Source organism: Trichomycterus rosablanca, chromosome 7 (assembly GCF_030014385.1).
Source record: "Trichomycterus rosablanca isolate fTriRos1 chromosome 7, fTriRos1.hap1, whole genome shotgun sequence".
In the NCBI taxonomy this organism is placed as follows: domain Eukaryota; kingdom Metazoa; phylum Chordata; class Actinopteri; order Siluriformes; family Trichomycteridae; genus Trichomycterus; species Trichomycterus rosablanca.
Genome location: NC_085994.1, coordinates 37189883 through 37210462, shown reverse-complemented (window position 1 = coordinate 37210462; position 20580 = coordinate 37189883). Strand labels below are relative to the sequence as shown.

The window sequence follows — 20580 nt, the reverse complement described above, 5'->3', positions numbered from 1 at the left end:
ATTGTGTCTTGGACGCTCAGCCAGGACTTTAGAGATTCCAACTTGAGAGCTCAAGCTTTCCGTGGTGGTGCTGTAGTGTATTACACTGCTCTTCCACCCGAACACTAGTTTTTATTATCTAATGCAGCGGTCCCATAGTACTAGTGCATAATAGTGCATAACGATACTACTCACCAATGATGGAAAATCAGTGTGAACCCTAAGCTTTTTTTTTGCTGCATTGAGACGCTCCCACCTGGGGGTGATGGGAGAGAATAACACCTGAAGTGTGTTCCTTATGTCCAGTCTACTCAGTAACTTTGTTTTGGTTGCCATCACTACAGAAAATCCCGCTTCACAAAGATAGGATGTTGGAAATGGAAGAAGTATTTCTATGCTTTTGTACCGTTCTCTAATTTCTTATTCTTTCTGTGCGGCCCGGTAATGAATGACCCGGTCCGTGGCCCGGCGCTTGGGAACCACTGATCTAATGCACAACACATTTATCAGCACACAAGCAACGGTCATGTATGTGGGGAAAAAACACTGGCAATTGGTAATAAATTTTAGCAATAGCAGATTCTAGCTATTTGGGCATTACTGAAGGTGTACATGTAGTCAGTCGCAGTACAGTACACAAATGTGACTTGTATAATAAGGGCAGTTGTAGCCTAGCAGTTAAGGTACTGGACTAGTAATCAAAAGGTCACTGGTTCAAGCCCCACCACTGCCAGGTTATTGCTGTTTGGTGCTTAGGCAGGCCCTTAACCTTCAATTTCTTAGTCAGTATTTTGTCACAGTACTGTAAGTCGCTTTGGATAAAAGCGTGAATTAGACAGAATCTAAGGTGTCTGTGTGGATCCTGTACTCAACTCAGTGTCTGGAAAATATGGTGTTTTTATTTCCTGTTTGTTTGTTATATCCACTAACATCAACTGGATGTTTCTTTCCTGTTACTGCCTCTCTAGATTTTACACATTTCAAGAAACGTCTAAGCGTTCTAACCGTTGGAGGTAGGACTGGAGGACGAGCAGCTCTGTGTGCTTGCTGTTCTTTCCATCATTTATTTTGCTCTTTGTTTTTTAGAGTGTGGTTAATTCAGCCGCTCACAAATTGTCCTGCTTTCTAGACTCACTTGTAAGGTGGAAACATGTCTGGAAAGCCAACACGTCAGTTTATTTTGCTAAATGCAGTACCGCCGAAAGCTCTGAGTAGTTAAACTGGAAAAAGAGATTTGATGAAATATACAGACGGCAGAAACGGCAACTCTGGAGATGTTTTCACGTTACAACAGTTTATAATCCAGCTCTTTGGTCCCTGTTGCACTCTTGGGGAGCTTTTTGCTGTAGGTGAATCATAAGTAGCTCCACACAGTGACTCCTTGTCCTGTACTTGATTGCTTTTCTCTGTCGAGTGATCTGTAAGTAGCGCTGGAGTGATTCTGAATAAGAACTTTTACATTAAGCTCTGTTTGTGTTGCTCCTTTGTAGAACTTGTTTTGCAACTAACGTCAATGTTTAAGATTAAGATGCAAAGTTAAGTGGTTACTTTTAAATGATTTATTTGGATGATGAAAGACTTTTTTTACAACAAGTAGCTGCAAAGAAATAAAAGCTGTGTATAATTGCCTGAAATTGTTTTTTTTTTTAGTGGAGCTACAAATCTAATACAGCAGTTTTAAGTATGTCCTAAAGACATACATTTAATGATCTGTACACTGGTCATTTAACTATTAAAATAAGTTAATTTTTTAATTTAATTATTAATTATTATATATTTTTTTCTTATTATTAAAATAATAATAATAATGTAGTTATATAATATAATCTATTTAATAATAATAATAATAAAAGTTAATTTTTATAGTTAATTAAAACTTTAAAAAAATATATTTTTATAGTTTTATAGGTAATTATAATGAACTATAAAATATTGATATTATTATTTTAATAATAAAAATAATTAAGAAAATAATTACTATGTGTTTATTTATAGGGCGCTAGGTTGGCTCAGCGTTAAATTACACTAGCCCAGATTCGAGAGTCGGATCTCAGTGGTGCTAGCTGCCGGTAGGGTGTCTACACAGTCATAATTGGCTATGTCCAATACCAAAACTATTGGTATGCAGACCAGAACTATCACCTAAATACGGGAGAGTAAAAATTAAGTGTTTGAATAAATAAGGACAAACTTTTAGTAGATTTAGGAATCTACAATTCTATATTTCAATCAAACTAAAGTATATATAAATATACCTGCATTTGCAGATTAGAAACACTCCTACACCTTTCCTGGTGTCATTAGTTCTCTGTAAAGCGTTTAAAAACTCAGCATAAAGTCACAAGTGCAATTTTACTATTAACAGCTGAAGGTATGATCTTTTAAAGTGCACTGCTTTATTTAAATGAGAAGTCAAGGTTTCGGTGTAAATCATAATAACTAACGTTATTTTCTTAATTAAGTCAGAATATTAAAGAACAGCTGTGTAGGCTTTCTTATATCTATTTATTTAATCATCTTTTGTTTCCACTAACGGTTTCTTTTGCTGAATGCTCTTCATTTTTTCTACTTTGTTTTCCAGAGTTTGACTACCATACTGGCTTATCTGATAGCGTACAAAGGGGTAACATTGCTATGCTCTAGCTACACTCCTGGGTTGGCCTGCTCCTCTGGTCATGATTGTTTTTGCATTATTCTGTAGTAAGAGAGTCTCGAGTGCATAAATACACACGTCTGGTTTTTGCGACTGCTCAGAGCTGGATGCTGGTGCTGTGCTTTGGGTGTGAATGACTGCATTTTTGGGTTCTCTTTGTCTTGTGGTGCTCCACACCCTCTCCGAGCCATTCTAATGCCACTTTTTTTTCTGCCAGTGAGTGCAGCAGGTCTGTTCTAGAATAGCTTGGTCGGAGAAGGTGTTCAGCAGCAACTTTGGCTTTACTAGTAGAGATTTCCACCTCTCTTCCTGCTTTTTTCCTGATGTTTTGTTCTTCTTGGTGTGTTTGGATGATTGTGGTTGAGCGGGAATTTTCCTGCACATATTTGGAAGAAGGGATGGCCTGGTCTATGTTTGATTTTACAAGGCTTCTGGGTGGCTTTTGCTGTGTCATCCAGCACAGACTAGTGTGTACCACACACACATGCACACACATAGTTAGCATATTTACTCTCTCTTGCTCTCTCTGTCTCACTTCCAAGTTGTGACTAATACACCTCACTCACCGAGTGCTGTGTTCTATTCTCAGATTAAACACTCCCTTCCCATCATCCCACTCATGCACACTACAGTGCATGACTGTTGCTTCCTGTCTCAGGCTAAACATCCCATAATATTAAATTGAACAAGTCTGTTGTTCATTAAGATTTAAGGCTGCCTGAATAGTGCAGTGGTCTATTACGTCAGCTGAGATGGGTACAACTCTAAAGGGGGAGCGGAGCTATTGGCTGGCTGGGCATCTACACTGACATGATTAACTATGAGGATGGGTTGAGTGGTGGTATGCTTGTGCAGGAACACACACACACACATGTAATTTTATTGTGGTGGAAATACTCTGATGTAGGGAGTTTGGGTGGCGCAGCGGTAAATTACGCTTACCCACTCATTTTAGGATCCAGGGTTCAAATCCCCAGCAATGCTATCAGACATGATTGGCTATGTCTCAGATGTGGGGAAATGGAAATTGGCATCTTGTCCTAGTTGATTTTGGGAAAGCCGGACCCACCACAACCCCAAAAACAATCTAACCGGCAAGATAAATATGGTCCTATAGGAAACTTAGTGTGGAGATGGCCTGTAGGCCCAGAAGGCAATTAATCAGTTATGATGCCACCCATGCCGCAATACTTCTACATAATAAAAGCTGAAATGACCTCATAATGCATCATGGCTTTGATTTGAAAGCACTAATGTGTCCAAGACACGAAAGCAAGGTTTGTAAAATGGTTAGTTTTGGTGCAGATAAATAAAACAACATTTACCACAACATTAGTGTGACTGTCCTATAGAATTTTTAATGAAACATGAAGCCTTGATAGTGTACGCTGTATGACCAAAAGTATTTGGACATCTGACCATGCACTTGTTGGCCATCTTATTTCAAAAACGAATTATATTAAAACAGAGTGACACCTGTGTGATCTTTTCAGCTAGATCAACCACTCTTCTAAGAAGTCTTCTCACAAGACTGTCTGTGGGAATTTGTGCCCATTCCGTCAAAAGAGCATTTGTGTGTTGGTCATAAAAGCCTAAATTAATGCTCCAGTTCATTTTAAAGCTGTTCAGTGGACTCTGTGCAGGCCACTGGAGTTTCTTTAAACTAAGCTTTTCTTCATGTTGTAAATGTAGTGGATTAACACCCTGTGTAGGGCGTATTCCTGCCCTGTGCCCGTTGTCCACCAGACTCACTCAACCCAAACCAGGATTGGATGAAAGGTTCACCAGGACTAAAACATAAGGAGTAAAATTACAAATGTAGCCTTCACATGACACGTACTGTGTAGTTACGGCAGCAATGAAATAAATGAATGTAAATGGGTCATGATACACAGATAATATAGAGCAGTGGAAGTAGCCTAAATCTCATGCCGTAAATAGTATTATTTATTTAATAAATTACAAATCTGCCTTAGAAGGGCAGGAAGTGCAAGTGAGAAGTTTACCCACCACATCACATGATCACAATGCTTTAGCTTCACTACATAATACAGTACATTGCTGCTCTCACACTCGCAATCAGCACAAGTGCCAGGAGCTTCATGCTAACCCCAATAACTCAGTTGAGTAGTTAAAAAAAATAACCTTTTTTCTTTTCTTTCTTTTTATTTCAATCTTCCTAAATTCTTCTTGTCACTGTCTTTTTTGGTTAATACCTTTATCTCACTCCACCCTTCTCTCCTCTTGACATTTTCCCTCACATTTCATCCACTAACCCTGCATGTTTATTAAACATGCATCTGTTTTGCATTTAATTCAATCCATTTTGGTATCGATTTCATCTTTGCAATCCTTTGCACCTCCTTCACTGTTTTGAACGTATACCCATGTTATTTTCATGTACCACACCCGTCTCACCTCTCCCCTGCTTATTTTTTCTCCTCCTTTCCTTTTTTTGTCTGTCACTTTCCTGGCCACGATCATCGCCCCTGTCCCCGCCCTTATCACCGAACCCCTCTTGCTTCCTTCCTGTTCTCCCTCTCTCTTCATCTTTGGCTCCGGTCAATAGGCTTCTATGGACTGGAGGAGGCGGATCTGGATAAAGTTTTCCGTCTGCCCACCACCACCTTCATTGGGGGAACGGAAAGCGCTTTGCCTTTGCGTGAGATCATCCGCCGCTTAGAGGTGAGACACCCTGTACACACGTCGACACATTTCCATGCAATAAGATTCTTCATAGGAGAATAAAGGGAGCAGATGGATGGTAAAATCTGCATGTATGTCAGGATAAACCAAAATGCAATATATTTGAATTGTTATTTATGTATGAATGAAATGCATGTTGACACTGGACACCTTTTTAATGAAGAAAACACTGTTTTTAGAGCTTTTATGGAAGATATTGAAAATGTTACTTATGTAACAAGCACTCTTCAACCGCAGCCACTTTGTAAATAAATGTTACTGTGAGGTGTGAGCAGGGTGTGACTTATGTCTACCAAGCATCACAAATGTGGTACGGTGGCTCAGTGGGTAGCACTGTCGCCTCTCAGCAAGAAGGTCCTGGTTCGATCCCCAGGTGGAGCGGTCTGGGTCCTTTCTGTGTGGAGTTTGCATGTTTTCCCTGTGTCTGTGCGGGTCTTCTCCGGCAGCTCCGGTTTCCTCCCACAGTCCAAAGACGTGCAAGTGAAGTGAAATGGAGATACAAAACTGTCCATGACTGTGTTTGACATAAAATTTGTGAACTTTGTGAATATTGTGTAACGAGGAGCTAACGTTTCTGTCATGAATGTAACCAAAGTGTGTAAATCAGAATCTTGTAAGCTCAGACCTGACTGGTTGAAATAAAACACCTTTTTATTAACCTGATCAGGTTGGTGGCTCTGCTGTTAGAGCCCTCAGTAGTGGTGAGTTAGCATGTTCGACTACAGCGCCACCGGAGCACCCAAACCTGGTAACAATCCTGCAATTAAATATCATAATTAAATATCCCCAGAAATCCCCTCGCTAAATGAAGGTTTTGAAATAATGATCATTTGTGATCATTTTTAAAATACTAAACTTTTATATGTATATAAAATGCCACATCAGTCAAGAAGTCCCACTAGAAAAGAAAGAATGATCTCCTCAACATGGAGTTAGGCATTTGAGGACATATCAACATTGGTGCTCACACTATAAACTGATATTGATATTAATCTATTTGTACACAAGATTACTTTAATATTTACTTTATATCAATCAACATACAGATACAGTACCTGGTAGCATCCATAACATGTAAAACATGAACCTGTTAGTAAGTTTTCAGTAAGACTAAACTACAGATGTTTTGGTGGAGCGGTGATATCTATATCTATGATATCTATTGACGTTTGCACGCACACATACTCGCGTACCCAGAACATATCGACACATTACAAACTGACGTGTATGAATGGTTTATGGTTTTATGGATGACCTAATGGAATCTGTGTGTCAGATGTCGTACTGCCAGCACATAGGGGTGGAATTCATGTTCATTAACGACTTGGAGCAGTGTCAGTGGATCAGGCAGAAGTTTGAGACCCCGGGGGTCATGCAGTTCAGTCTGGAGGAGAAACGGACACTGCTGGCCCGCATGATTCGTTCCACCAGGTACGTCTACAGCAACTTAAACATGCATGTAAGCACCGAGCTGCTGAGAGAAACACATTCAGGAACGCATTAGGCTGTGCAGGTGATGCAGCAGTCTTAATATCCTAGTATTAAGACTGCTGCAGGCTCTCGGGTTTAAATCCCAGCGGTGCCACCAGCGGGTCTGGTAGGGCTCTGAGGAACAGAATGTTTTTTGGTTGATCTGTGTTTCAGTGGTTCAAAATGTATTTGACAGCAGTTTATCTGCTATGGGATGTTTGAGGCACAGCTAAATAGCAATTTATTAAATTAGAATTTTAATTTTAAACCTTAATTAGAATTTATTAAGGTTTTGCTTCCTGCATAAATGCTCATTTGGGTTAGTTTGGGAGAGCAAATGTATTCCTACATGTGCACACTGTTATACATGGTTTAGATCGTGAAATCATTTGCAGCATTTACTTTGAGCTCTTGACTGACTGCAAACCATCTTATTTTATTTTAAAGGGAATTGTCAGTTTGAAGTCTATTTTTGAAATGTAAAATGCTATTTTAGACTTTAAAACAAAGGATGTAAAGAAAAGGGGGGAAAAGAATCAGAATCAAATAATGATCACTTTGTGGCTGTGTAGGTTTGAAGAATTTCTGCAGAGGAAGTGGTCCTCAGAGAAGCGTTTTGGACTGGAGGGCTGTGAGAGTCTCATCCCTGCTCTTAAAACCATCATCGACAAATCCAGTGGCAGCGGTGTGGACACGGTCATCATGGGAATGCCACACAGGTGCAGCTCGCTCTTTCCGTAGGCATTTATTGTTGTCGTTAAAGATTGGCTTGAAGATGTTTGTCACTAAACGCGGCCTGGGTTTGTTTGTAGAGGGCGACTGAATGTGCTGGCTAACGTAATCAGGAAGGAGCTGGAGCAGATCTTCTGCCAGTTCGACTCCAAGCTGGAGGCTGCAGATGAGGTTGGAATTGACTCTTGTTACTTGTATACTCCAGTCCAACTGCATCCATGAGTCTGTGTGTGTTTTACATGCCTGTGTGTGTTTGTGTGTGTGTTTTAGGGTTCAGGGGATGTGAAGTACCACTTGGGGATGTACCACAGGAGGATAAATCGTGTAACAGACAGGAACATCACTCTGTCCCTGGTGGCCAACCCATCCCACTTGGAGGCTGTAAACCCAGTAGTGCAGGGCAAAACCAAAGCTGAGCAATTCTACTGTGGCGACACGGACGGCAACAGGGTGAGATAGTCACACTCGAGCTCTGAAAACTTTTTGTCGTTCATGTGTGTTGTCTGCAGTACTTCAGGAGTAAATGTGCCATGTCTGTGTTTTAGTACTGTTTTAACATGACCTTGTTGACACAAATCCCAGTGTATACCAACGTTAGAGTGCTAACTTTGTATATGTGTTCATCTGCTGTGTGTGTGTTAGGTGATGTCCATCCTGCTCCATGGTGATGCGGCGTTTGCTGGGCAGGGCATCGTCTACGAAACCTTCCATCTGAGTGACCTGCCGTCCTACACCACCCATGGCACAGTGCATGTAGTCGTCAACAACCAGGTGAACTCACACCACTGTGTTCACTCCAAGCTTAAACGAAATGATTCTGTGCACAGAAACAAACTCATCCGTTTGCTTTCTTTTTCTTCTCGGTCAGATTGGCTTCACCACTGATCCCCGTATGGCACGCTCCTCTCCATACCCCACTGATGTGGCACGTGTGGTGAACGCCCCCATCTTCCACGTTAACGCAGATGACCCTGAGGCCGTCATGTACGTGTGCGACGTAGCTGCCGAATGGAGAGCCACCTTCCACAAAGACGTTGTGGTCGACCTGGTGGGTTTTGTGTGCTTTTTTTGGATGGTACCCTCATGCCTTCAATAAATGAAAATAATGCTGTTCTCCATTGTGAATTTCCCCACTGTGGGACTAATAAAGGATTATCTTATGAAATCCCAGTGGAGATGCCTTCATTATACGTATGTAGTGTTCTAATTATTTATTGTTACTACTTTAAATTAATTGAATTAAATTCCTGCATTTTTATACAGAAGATAGGCAAAACTCTCCCCTGCTGCATGATTTCTTTAAAAAATAAAGCCTATAAGAGCCTGGAAATAATCATATATTATTAATCATGTCATCACAGAATTTTTGGCTTTTTGGTGGTTCATCCCTGTTCTGTTTCTCAAAGAAAGAAACCATGTGTATGCCAGTATTGTATTGATGTCATTAACCTCTGTTCTAGGTGGGTTACCGCCGTAACGGCCATAACGAGATGGACGAGCCCATGTTCACCCAGCCACTGATGTACAAGCAGATCAAGAAGCAGAAGGCTGTTTTGCAAAAGTATGCTGAGAAAATTATTGCTGAGGGGGCCGTTACACGCCAGGAGTATGAGGTCAGGATACACACACCTCACCACACACACTTCAATACCGAACCATTTTGATCACCACACAGGCACCACGAATCACCGAACATGTGCCAGCTATGCCATGTATGCATGGTTAACCTGTACAAACTGGAACAGCCTGTACATGCCTGATTTTAACCAATCACAGTGATCAATTAGGGCTCACCTAACCAAGGTGACATATCAGACCTTGCCTTAGCCAATCACAGTGATCTATTAGACCTGGCTTTAGCCATCCCCTGAACTCCACAAGACGTAGACTTGACTTTCTATAGTGATATATTAGACTCGCCTTAGCCAACCAGTGATCCATCGGACCAGTGGCACCACTCCTTAGCCATCCCAAGCATTCCATCACACAGTCCCTAGTGATCTCTCAAACCAAGGCAATCATTGTGCCCTGACTGACCATGACTTTTTTTGGTCTTATTGCCAAAACCTTAATTTATTTTGAAACACACAACTCTTAATGTGTCTTTAAAATTGTAAAATTTGACATTTTGAATTTTGGTACATTGCATGTAATGGTGCTTATACTGATATGTGCTTTGTTTGTCTTTATTGTGTTTGTGTAGGAGGAGATTGCAAAGTACGACAAGATCTGCGAGGAGGCGTACAATCGCTCCAAGGATGAGAAGATCCTCCACATCAAGCACTGGCTGGATTCCCCCTGGCCTGGTGAGTCTGTGTGTCTGATGCAGTGACTCATAATTAATGACTGTGTTCATTAGAAAACAGCAAGAGCAATTGTGTCTGGATGTGTTTAGGTTTTTTCACTCTGGATGGCCAGCCCAAAAGCATGAGCTGTCCTTCGACAGGACTGACTGAGGAGGAGCTTACAAAGATCGGACAGGTAGCATCATCCGTCCCTGTGGAAGACTTTACCATTCATGGAGGTAAGTATGTGCTCCCCATGCACAGAAACAGCATTACTGAGTCGATACACTGAGGTCTAAAATTCAATCTGTCTTTGTGTCTGTCAGGTCTCAGCCGAATTCTGAAGGGCCGTGGTGAAATGATTAAGAACAGGATTGTGGACTGGGCTTTGGGAGAATACATGGCCTTTGGTTCTCTGCTTAAAGAGGGAATTCACGTCCGCCTCAGCGGCCAAGATGTAGAGAGAGGAACCTTCAGGTGCTTCACACCTTTTAATGTTTTTATATGATTATTTTGGATCTGAGCTTGTTATTAAACTGTGTGACCTTTTGTACTTGGTGCATGATGTTTCCTTGTCTCGAAGAACTTTAGGACCTATAAGCTATAAGAGGATAAAAACAGAAGTGTGCACTGATATTGAAATACATCAGTGCAATATGAAGCAGTACAACTGGCCGACACAAGAGCAGCAGGGAGGTTTTCCTGTGGTCACTGTGTGGACAAATTTGTCACTTTCCTACATGTCACTGTGGGTTACCTCTTATACTTGGATTCTGGAGAAATCCCAAGTACTGTGTGTCCATCACAAGGGTCACATTGGGTCGTAAAATTTGACGGACGGGCCAGGCCAGTAGCAGATAAGGGGGGATGAACTAATAGGAATTACGTGTGAAACTCATTACCTAAGTAGCATACCTACCTTCTTACCTTATTAAATTTCAGTAGGCTTTAGCAAAGGTCAGTAGTGTTTGAAGTGCGTCATCTAGTGAAATCAACTGAAACCGAGGTGTTGCAGGAAAAAGGGGAAATGAATGTGGCCTTTAGGCTGATTTTGTAAGTACTCCACGTGCCGGATTAAACAGCCTAGCGGGCCGTAGTTTCCCCACAACTGGTCCATCATATGTTGCAGGCCAGCCCTCAGTAGTCTTAGCTATTATTATATATGGACTCAGATAGCCAAATTTTGTGCAGTTCTCTTGTGAGCAGGAATGTGCTGCATGTGTTTTACCAAGAAACTGATGATCATGCATCAGTTTAGGGCTGAAACGATTCCTCGAGTAAATCGATTACTAAAAATCATAGATTCTAATTTTTTGCATCGAGGAATCGTTTAATCCACACAACCATATACAGCTCACGGTGTTTTACACGGACGACTTTCACTTTTGCGCAGCGTGTTTAACGCTGTGTGCAGGTGACGTGAAGAATCTGAGGGCTGCGTCCCAAATATCTTAAACATAAACAGAACTTAACAGGACTTAATCCGGGTTCTTTTTGCGGACAGTTTAATGAACACTACGTATTTGGACACGTTCGCCGCTCCTGCGGACTGAACGTATCGGTTTAGGACGCAGCCGAGATTTGATTGCAAAATATAGAGAGAAAATAGCGGACAGGAGGAGACTGGACAGAGAAAACCACAGAAAGTTTGAGATCATTTTAAGCTGATAAAACTAAAACTCAGTATAACATCCACACCATCAGAGCGTCGTGTTTACTTTACTCATGTTTACTGACTTTACTTCGTTTCAACCACCACAGGCTTTTATGAAGATTTAGGCAAACACACACATACATACACACACACACACACACACACACACACCAGATCTACCTCATCTAGAGACACAATCCTGACAGATTTTTATCCCCCTACAAACACCACAAAACCTCCCAACAAAATATTAAAGCTTTATGTTCTGCGTGAGCTGTAGCTGAAACTTTGAGTTTTGAAAGTTGCACAAATTACAGGCTTATGTTCATGTATTTTTGTTTATTATTATTTATGACTTGATGACCTGATGTTTCAGGTTGCCTGTTTACATTTTAAAAGTAAATTGATTTATTTTTGATTTATTTATTTTTGCATTTAAAATTTTTTAAACTGTCCTGTATGAAATGTACAGTTTGGTTTAAGAAACATGTCTTATTTAATCTAATATGTATTTGTTTTTGCTCTTTGTTAAAGCAAAAGTATTTCTTATCCGATTGCTCGATTAATCGCTGGAATAATCGATAGAATACTCGATTACAAAAATAATCGCTAGTTGCAGCCCTACATCAGTTATAATAAAACTGTTTTGGATCTGCTCCACAGTCACCGTCACCATGTGCTTCATGATCAGAATGTCGACAAGAGGACCTGTATCCCCATGAACTACGTTTCCCCTAATCAGGCTCCATATACTGTCTGTAACAGCTCCCTGTCTGAGTACGGAGTGCTGGGTATGTACGCTCTCTTTCTATACTACTCCAGCTAATACAAAACATCACTAATGTCCAATAACAAGGATCAACAGAGACACACAGACACAGAACTAAACTTTACTGTATTTGTGTACACTTCCTTTCTTCCCAGGTTTTGAGTTGGGATTTGCCATGGCCAGTCCTAATGCTCTAGTTCTGTGGGAGGCCCAGTTTGGAGACTTCCATAACACAGCTCAGTGTATAATTGACCAGTTTATCTCTCCTGGCCAGGCCAAGTGGGTTCGTCAGAATGGCATTGTTCTGCTCCTGCCACATGGCATGGAAGGCATGGTAAGACCACTAACTAATTTACCTTCATATTATTCCAAACTGATGTACATTATTCTCAAGCCAAACAAATGTCTGCAAATAGCAGTCTGTTTGATATGCAAATTGAGTTTGTATATCATCCCAGAGTGTGCGAATCACAGCAGCAGTAATAAGTTAACACATTCTGGACAGGTAGCATGATTACCGTGGAGTTTGGGTGGGGAAAAAAAAGAAATTGGCATGTAATAGAATTAATGCCCAAAGCCTGTGATAGCCACTGCAGTTCTATAATATTCCCATGTCGCATATATGAAACTTGCTTATCCTTCTGTACAGAAGTGACTGAGCAGGTTTAAGATTGTATGTGGTCACATAACAGCCTACAACAATTCTCATTCATTTTTCTTTTTGTGTGCACTGTACAATATTAGTTCCCTTTCTTAAGATGCATTAGATAACTCTGTATCTGTAGAACTGAACTGGATTTTGTAGGCAGTTGTAGCCTTTGTAGGCAGTTTTAACTGGTTCAAACCCTACCACTGCCAAGTTGCCACTGTTGGACCCTTGAGCAAGGCCCTTAACTCTCGATTGCTTAGACTGTATACTGTAAGTTGCTGTGGATAAATGTGTCTGCTAAATGCTGTAATGTAAATATAAAATGGTATTCTTTTACCCTGTAGGGTCCTGAGCACTCATCAGCCCGTCCTGAACGCTTCCTTCAAATGTGCAACGACGATCCTGATGTTTTCCCTGTAAGACTCATTTATTATTTACTGAATAATGTTGGGGTTTGCCACTAATAGGGGCACACTAGCTGTACTAACCAAAACAAGATGATGTTTTTTATACAATAGTATAATATTATTATGTTAACGTAATGTCATGTAATTACATTTATCAACGTATTACCAAAAATCTAATATTCAGAGCATGACGCATTATGGAACATGCAGAGCTGATTGAAATGAAATCTTTCCAAAGTACTGATTGGTCACCTCTAGGTGGTAAAAGACTCCATTTCTGGTTTTAGAAAATCACAGATGATTTTGCGGTGCGTCAGCTGTACGACTGTAACTGGATTGTGGTGAACTGTTCCACTCCTGCCAACTACTTCCATGTTCTCAGGAGGCAGATCCTTCAGCCCTTCAGAAAACCAGTAAGATTTCTTTTTTCTGTATGTGGATATGTTCCTTCTGTAAAGATCAGTATGAATATTTATCAGTAATTATTGTAATGCACACAGTGTATTAATTTGGCATCTTTCTTTTAATGCATCAGTGTTATAAGCATTAATGCTGAATTAAATAGTTACACTAATAACTAGGGATGTAACGATACACTCTACTCATGATGCGATACGATTCACAATACTGGGTTCACGATACGATTTTTCCCGATATGAAATTGAAGACAAATTATGACAAAGTTTATTTTTATTATTTTTCTTAAAAAATTAAATACTGTATTTGTGCTTATCTTTTATTTATCGAAATAATGAATGCCCTTTTATTTCTGATGTAGGTACAAACTATGCCAAATAATGCTTATTGTGTAAAAAAAACTGAAATGAAATTTTAAAACAAATCCAACATGATATAAATAAATGAATAATACAAATAAAGAAAGTTTCCTCACATAAATAAATTTGGCTGGAAAATCCACTACCTGGCAACTTTGTGAAGTGCTGTCAACCAGGCGAGGTGAAAAGCTGGTGCCCTCTGCTGTTTAAAGTGAATATCAATTCATATTAAATGAATAACCGATTCGAATCGTGGCACATATGCACCAATTTTTAACTGTCTTGTGGTGCATTGTTACATCCCTAATAATAAAGTGATCTGTGTTTCTCTTTTCTAGCTCATCGTTTTCACTCCCAAGTCTCTGCTGCGTCACCCAGAGGCCAAGTCCAGCTTTGACCTGATGCTGCCTGGTTAGACTTCTTTGATTCGTTTTTACTTTATTCTGATTTGATTAATAGTTCTAGCTATTCATTCCTCTGTGCTTCACAATTCAGTCACTAGAGCTAGCCAGCTTGACTTTTGTCTCTTGCTGCAGTTGCATTATTTTCTCAACTTGGTGCTTGTGATTTAGTTAGCGATTCAATCTGGCTTCACATTCACGAGCGACATTTAACTATAGAACATTTAAAGAGGTACAAACAGTCTTTTATTGACCTAGTTCTAACCAATTGCCGATACATTCATGGTACATTTTGGCTGATATCATTATCCACTGTGCAGGATTTGAACCCATTATGCTCTTACCATTACGTCACACAAGCTTATTATTCACTGTTAAAAAAAAATAGATAAAGTATCATTGCAGTCACACACACACACACGTTCTACCTTATTTTGTGCTTGTTGCAAACAGCAATTTACGGAAGACTATCAGCCAGGTCCTGGAATTGAAATCAGTAAAACATGTAGCTTTTACAGCTACAGTTATATTACAATTTTGTTACTTTATTTGGATCTTTAAGTCACTTGGCTTGTGTGTGTGTGTGTGTGTGTGTGTGTGTGTGTGTGTGTGTGTGTGTGTGTGCGCGTGTGCGGGTGGTGTTAGGAACCCATTTCCAGCGTGTAATTGTGGAGGAGGGCCTTGCATCCCAGAACCCCGCTGAAGTGAAGAGACTCATTTTCTGCACAGGAAAAGTCTACTACGAGCTCACACGTGAGCGTAAGACTCGTGGCATGGAGAACAATGTGGCCATTGCCCGCATTGAGCAGGTACTGCACACTGTAGAAGAAACAGCCGGGCATCTCGATTACGCAAGTAAAATATAGTTACAGAAATAACACTGCTGATTATTTCTCTTCCTCTTTCACTTCCAGCTCTCTCCATTCCCATTTGACCTGGTTAAGGCTGAGACAGAGAAATACCCCAACGCTGACCTGGTCTGGTGTCAGGAGGAGCACAAGAACCAGGGCTACTACGACTACGTGAAGCCCCGCATGCGCACCACTATCGATCGTGCCAAGCCCGTTTGGTAAACACAGTCTTAGCTGCACAACTTCTTTGTCTGGTCATGTCTGATACATTTAGGAAAATGAAAAGCTAAACATAGCAGGGCAGATTTCTGAGGTCACTCCTTAGTGCCTGAATCATATTACATGGTTAATGGTTACAAGTTATTGCACAGAAGTAAAATACCAAAGTATTACAACACTGTATAAAGCATACAACATTTAATCCGTGTGAAAAGTAGCTTTACTGCACTGATACCGAACACACCTACAGCAGCAGGTATAGATGTAAATGTACAATAGATACAGTCCTATTTCCAACCTGTGTGCAACTTACCTTTTCATATTAGGCTTACTCTGAGAAGTTGGTTTAAAGAACCATAATATTAAATGATTAAAATAATTTTTAATTGGTTTAAACCTTTGTATATGCTAGCCTACCACAGCTGAGATCTAAAGCTCTTGATATCAAATCTCAGCTGTGCTGTCAACCTGACCGGGTGTCCCAAAGGCATTCCAATGGGCAGTAATAGCTGTTTGCTAGTTCAAGTTGGCACTGTTGGATCCTCAATTGCTTTTGCTGTGTTAAGTTTGGATAAGTGTCTGCAACAGCAGGAAGGAACCTGTTCAACCTTTCCCTTCCTCTGACCGAGTCAACTGTGCCTATTGCGTTAACATTAACAGTATTTAGCAGTCACGCTTCTGCTGGCTGGTACAGGCGCCTGCAGAGATGATTTTCATACGAATAACAGTACAATACTCTAATTATGCAAGACTTGGGAAATTGGACATTATTAGATCTGTAGGAACGGAGGAAGAGGCAAAAAATTAAATAGAAATTTTGGTTCCGAATATTTATTAAAGGATCACCCAAGTGCACAAATGTTTGCATTTGAACTAGACAAATATTGTGTGCTTCCTGCTCATGAGGTATGTCATCTTTAAACATATGTACATGTTTATGGATCATTTCATACACGGATACATGGAGGGTGACTTTACTCGAAAGGTGAGACAATTCTGAACCAGTATCATCCAACATTTAAATCATTATCACCAACCTGCTTGCTTGGTGCTAATGTTAACTTTTAAAAAATGTAATCATTGTGACGTTTGATGTTTGCACTGCTCATCACCTTATAAAAATTCACTCCAAGTGGATAATCTAACGTAATATGATATAAAACCTGGAGACAGGCGGTAACTAAGAGGATTTGTCACTGTTCTGTGCTTTAGTAAATATCTTATATAAAGCGTGTTCCACTTCTGATTCACATAAAGCTGTGCACCATTAACACATAGTAATGCACAAATTTAATCCCAGTCTTATAGATAACTGTTGTATTGTTAACACCAAAAACAAGCCTTTTAGGGTGTAACATTTACTGTGTTTACTTGTGTAGGTACGCTGGCCGTGGATCTGCCGCTGCTCCTGCCACCGGAAGCAAGAATTCTCACCTCATGGAGCTGAAGCGCTTCCTGGACACTGCATTCAACCTGGACTCCTTCAAGGATCACATCTAATTTTACAACTTGCAATTACAGGCAACAAACAAAACAAACAATGTTCAGTTCTCCTACCCGCTCCAAAACCAATAGGTCCCATTAATGCACCAATACTCTCTTTATACAATGCATCTTAATGTATCATGCCACATTCACTGAATCTGTCTCACACTTACGCAAACATACTAGGTTTTTGTCAAGAAACACAAAGTAGTTCTCCAGATGCATCGAACACACTTTCTATCATCTACACACACACACACACACATTACATTTTACACTAAATCTCCTGTTTTGAGTTTCTGCTCTCATTGCAGTCCAGCTCTTTTAATCCCAGACGCATTACATCGAAAAGAAAACCCAAAAATGAGCGCACAGTGTAAACGCACACAACCAAAACAGCAGCGACGGCTTCCAGATCCAAGTACTCTGATCATTTTCACTTCTACTGTACATTTTATTTTTACTCATTTATAATGCTATACAGACATCAGAGCAATGGCTGCTGCATAATACTGATGCAATTCTGGCTTTAACACTTGTGAGAGCTGTTTGAAGACCCTTGTTTGCAAGTTGCTAATGCTGTGCTTAAGACGGGGAAAATTCACGATGAACCTCACACATTTATAGCATGATTCAAAAATAAGTTGATGGATTGGATCAGGAAATATGCCAAATGTAATCTGCCAGATTTTAGATCTGTTGATCTTTAGCAATCTATTTCTAAACAATGTTAATTAATTATTGCTGCTTTCGCTACCCAGGGTTCTTTGTGCTTGCTCTGAGCTATTGAAATCCAAACCTTTTCTTCTTTAAAAGGCTTTAAGTTATATTTTATTTTCTTTATTCATCTGTGGTTTTATTTTTGCTTTAATCTTCCCCACATGTACAGATAGTTGGCTCATTGGTATGTGGTTTATCGACTAATGGAACAAGACCTGTACCTGGTGATGTATGGATAGTTTCTCATGTCTTTGCATTGTTTTCTGATAAATGAATGTTTATTTGGTTCTCAGAAGCGGTTCTTTTAAGTTGTATGATTGTATTTATATGAATATGTTAACACACATAAATGAGGCTAATGAATGGTCCCTTTTGAGTGTGTTAACTAAGACCCCCTCCATCTCGATTAAACATCAGATCATACGCTCATTATCACCCTACTATGTGCCAAAAAAAACAACAACCTCTGATCGGACTGAATAAAGAAATGGCAATGAATCCTGATGGTCTAAAAAGGAATACAGGAGATGAGTTTTGCTTGTCCTTCACAAAGAGGAAGCTGATGATTTTATTTATTTTATTTTAGGGGATTGAGATCTTGTCCCTGTTTATCTTCATTCAATAAATACATTATCTTCTCAGAGCTGCTGAAGTCTGATTTCTATTATTGAATTTTTTCTTGATGCAAGTAAAAAGGTTTGCAAAAAATAAAGGTGGTGGAACCAAAATGTAAAGCACCGTTTTTGTGAAGATGAATATGCTGATGACCGACAGTGCTTACGATCTGGTTTAACTGATTTCACATTTCTCATGTTACTTTTGCCCTAGTGTGTGTTTGAGCACTTTCAGTTGCCGATCTTAAAGCAAATCCCAGATCTTGGTTTTCAGGCAGATTTAAGGGATCTCTAGTGTGGACTGTCCTAAGTGTAAAGCATGGTTTTAAACTTTTCAAGCGACCCACATTTTGTCTATGATTTTTACGTGATCCAGGCAACACAATGTGACTTGCTCTCTCTTTACAAGGTGTAACATAAAGCCTCCACAAGGGGGCGTTTGCGTACAAGTTTATAAAATGTTTTTTTTCTTCAATCCATTTTTTCAGCTCACGACCCACCTAAGGTGTAAATACTGGTGTAGAGGAACTGTATTTGGGGTCAGGCATTGAGTAAAGCAATTAAAAACTTTGTGTTCACTGGCGGAACAAAATGTGATCAGCAGACAAGTCAGAGACAAACATTCTTTACATACAGAGTGACGACGTATATAAAGTTTTAGTGTATGTATAGCTAGAGTGAAATAAACATGAGCAACTTAAAAAACCCACAATTTATTATTTTTGAATGAAAGTGAGCAGCTTGTACTAAAGGACTATGACTAGACAAAAATGGCTATGGCTACAAAATGAAACATTAATTGAAGAAAACTGTATCTCCCATTTTGTAAAAATCTCCTACGTTACGCACGTTAGACATGCCATTGAAGAGTTGCTGATAAAGTGGGGGTAGAAAATTTGAATAAATGAAGGGTGTGTGTAAACGCAATTCTGCAGTAATTATACAGCCAAATAAGACTACAATTAATCCTGGATAAGAACCTGAGCCTTCTAATCATTTGTAAAAAAACAGCCTAATGTTTTAATAAGTACAACTGACCTCTCTTTGCATGAGACTGCCTGCCACACTACTGCAGTATCACAATTGTTCAAACCCAGTGTACCAACCGTTATAAGTTATTACCAGAATTATCACTGTGACCCTTTTTCCAGTTACCTACTCCTTACTAGGTTGCTCAGACTTGGAATGTCTGTGCAAGTGTGTTAGCTTGGTGGTTTTTTGTGGTTGGTAAGGGGTAAAGTTTACCCAAAATCAGCATGCACGTTAATTTAAGTACCTGTACTTCTGAGAAACTTCCTGAAAACGAATGTCCAGCTGTGTTAATGTTTCTTCTGTCAGTCAAATTGTAAACACCACCTCCACTCAGTAGTCCTACTTTTACCCTGAGACAGTGGTTGCCTAGTGAGTTGTGCTTTGGGCTATCAATCAGAAGATTGCAGGGTCAAATCCTTAAGAGCAAGGCTCTTAACACTCTTGGTTCCAGGGGTGCAGTGAAATGACTGACCCTACACTGTGACCCCACATCCAAACAAGATGGGATGTGTGGAAAAAGTATGTAAGGACTGTTCACTTGCATGTTGGCATTCTGTTCTATTCCTCAAAAGCAAAAATGGCCATTTTAAAGGTAATTCGGGTACTTTGGTACTTCACCTATAAATTGCAAAAAAAATTGTCACTAGATAGGTGTGTGTTGCTTGTTAGGATTGTCTATGGTATATTACTGCCTTGCATCAATTGTTTCACAGTGACTGTCCAGGATGAAGCTGTTAGTAAAAATAAATTATATCCTAGTAGAAAATATCACTAGCACCGGATGGCATGGTGGCTCGGTGGGTAGCACTGTCGTCTCACAGCAAGAAGATCCTGGATTTAATCCCCAGATGGGGCGGTCCGGGTCTTTCCTGTGTGGAGTTTGCATGTTCTCCCTGTGTCTGTGTGGGTTTCCTCCCACAGTCCAAAGACGTGCAAGTGAGGTGAATTGGAGATACAAAATTGTCCAAGACTGTGTTTGACATTAACTTGTGTAACCAGTAACCTGTCATGAATGTACGCAAAGTATGTAAAACATGACGTTAAAATCCTATTATAAAACGGATAGTTCCGGTCCTAAAATCTGATTGGCTGAGCCGCTTTCGAAGCCGTTGTAAAATCCCCGATAAACGCACACCTTTGACCAACTCACATCATTCCATATTTGTACGCCACTGAAA

At 40.0% G+C, this 20580-nt stretch overlaps 1 protein-coding gene across 3 annotated transcripts in view; it reads left to right on the top strand.

The window, feature by feature from the left end:
- ogdha (oxoglutarate dehydrogenase a) overlaps positions 1-18399 on the top strand; it is a 30740-nt gene extending 12341 nt beyond the window's left edge. For 2 of the 3 annotated variants that reach the window (XM_062999365.1, XM_062999366.1), the window contains exons 5-23: positions 5202-5317; positions 6615-6769; positions 7381-7527; positions 7621-7711; positions 7811-7990; positions 8183-8311; positions 8409-8588; positions 9001-9153; positions 9744-9846; positions 9936-10064; positions 10152-10302; positions 12143-12270; positions 12404-12582; positions 13242-13313; positions 13592-13717; positions 14419-14491; positions 15127-15290; positions 15396-15550; positions 16931-18399. In XM_062999365.1, the coding sequence (XP_062855435.1) occupies positions 5202-5317; positions 6615-6769; positions 7381-7527; positions 7621-7711; positions 7811-7990; positions 8183-8311; positions 8409-8588; positions 9001-9153; positions 9744-9846; positions 9936-10064; positions 10152-10302; positions 12143-12270; positions 12404-12582; positions 13242-13313; positions 13592-13717; positions 14419-14491; positions 15127-15290; positions 15396-15550; positions 16931-17051 (2552 nt within the window). In that variant the 3' untranslated portion in view covers positions 17052-18399. Of the gene's footprint in view, positions 1-947; positions 993-2560; positions 2603-5201; positions 5318-6614; positions 6770-7380; positions 7528-7620; positions 7712-7810; positions 7991-8182; positions 8312-8408; positions 8589-9000; positions 9154-9743; positions 9847-9935; positions 10065-10151; positions 10303-12142; positions 12271-12403; positions 12583-13241; positions 13314-13591; positions 13718-14418; positions 14492-15126; positions 15291-15395; positions 15551-16930 lie in introns of all 3 variants that reach the window. The other variant, XM_062999367.1, reaches the window with a different exon arrangement.
- The last annotated feature ends 2181 nt before the right edge of the window (positions 18400-20580 follow it).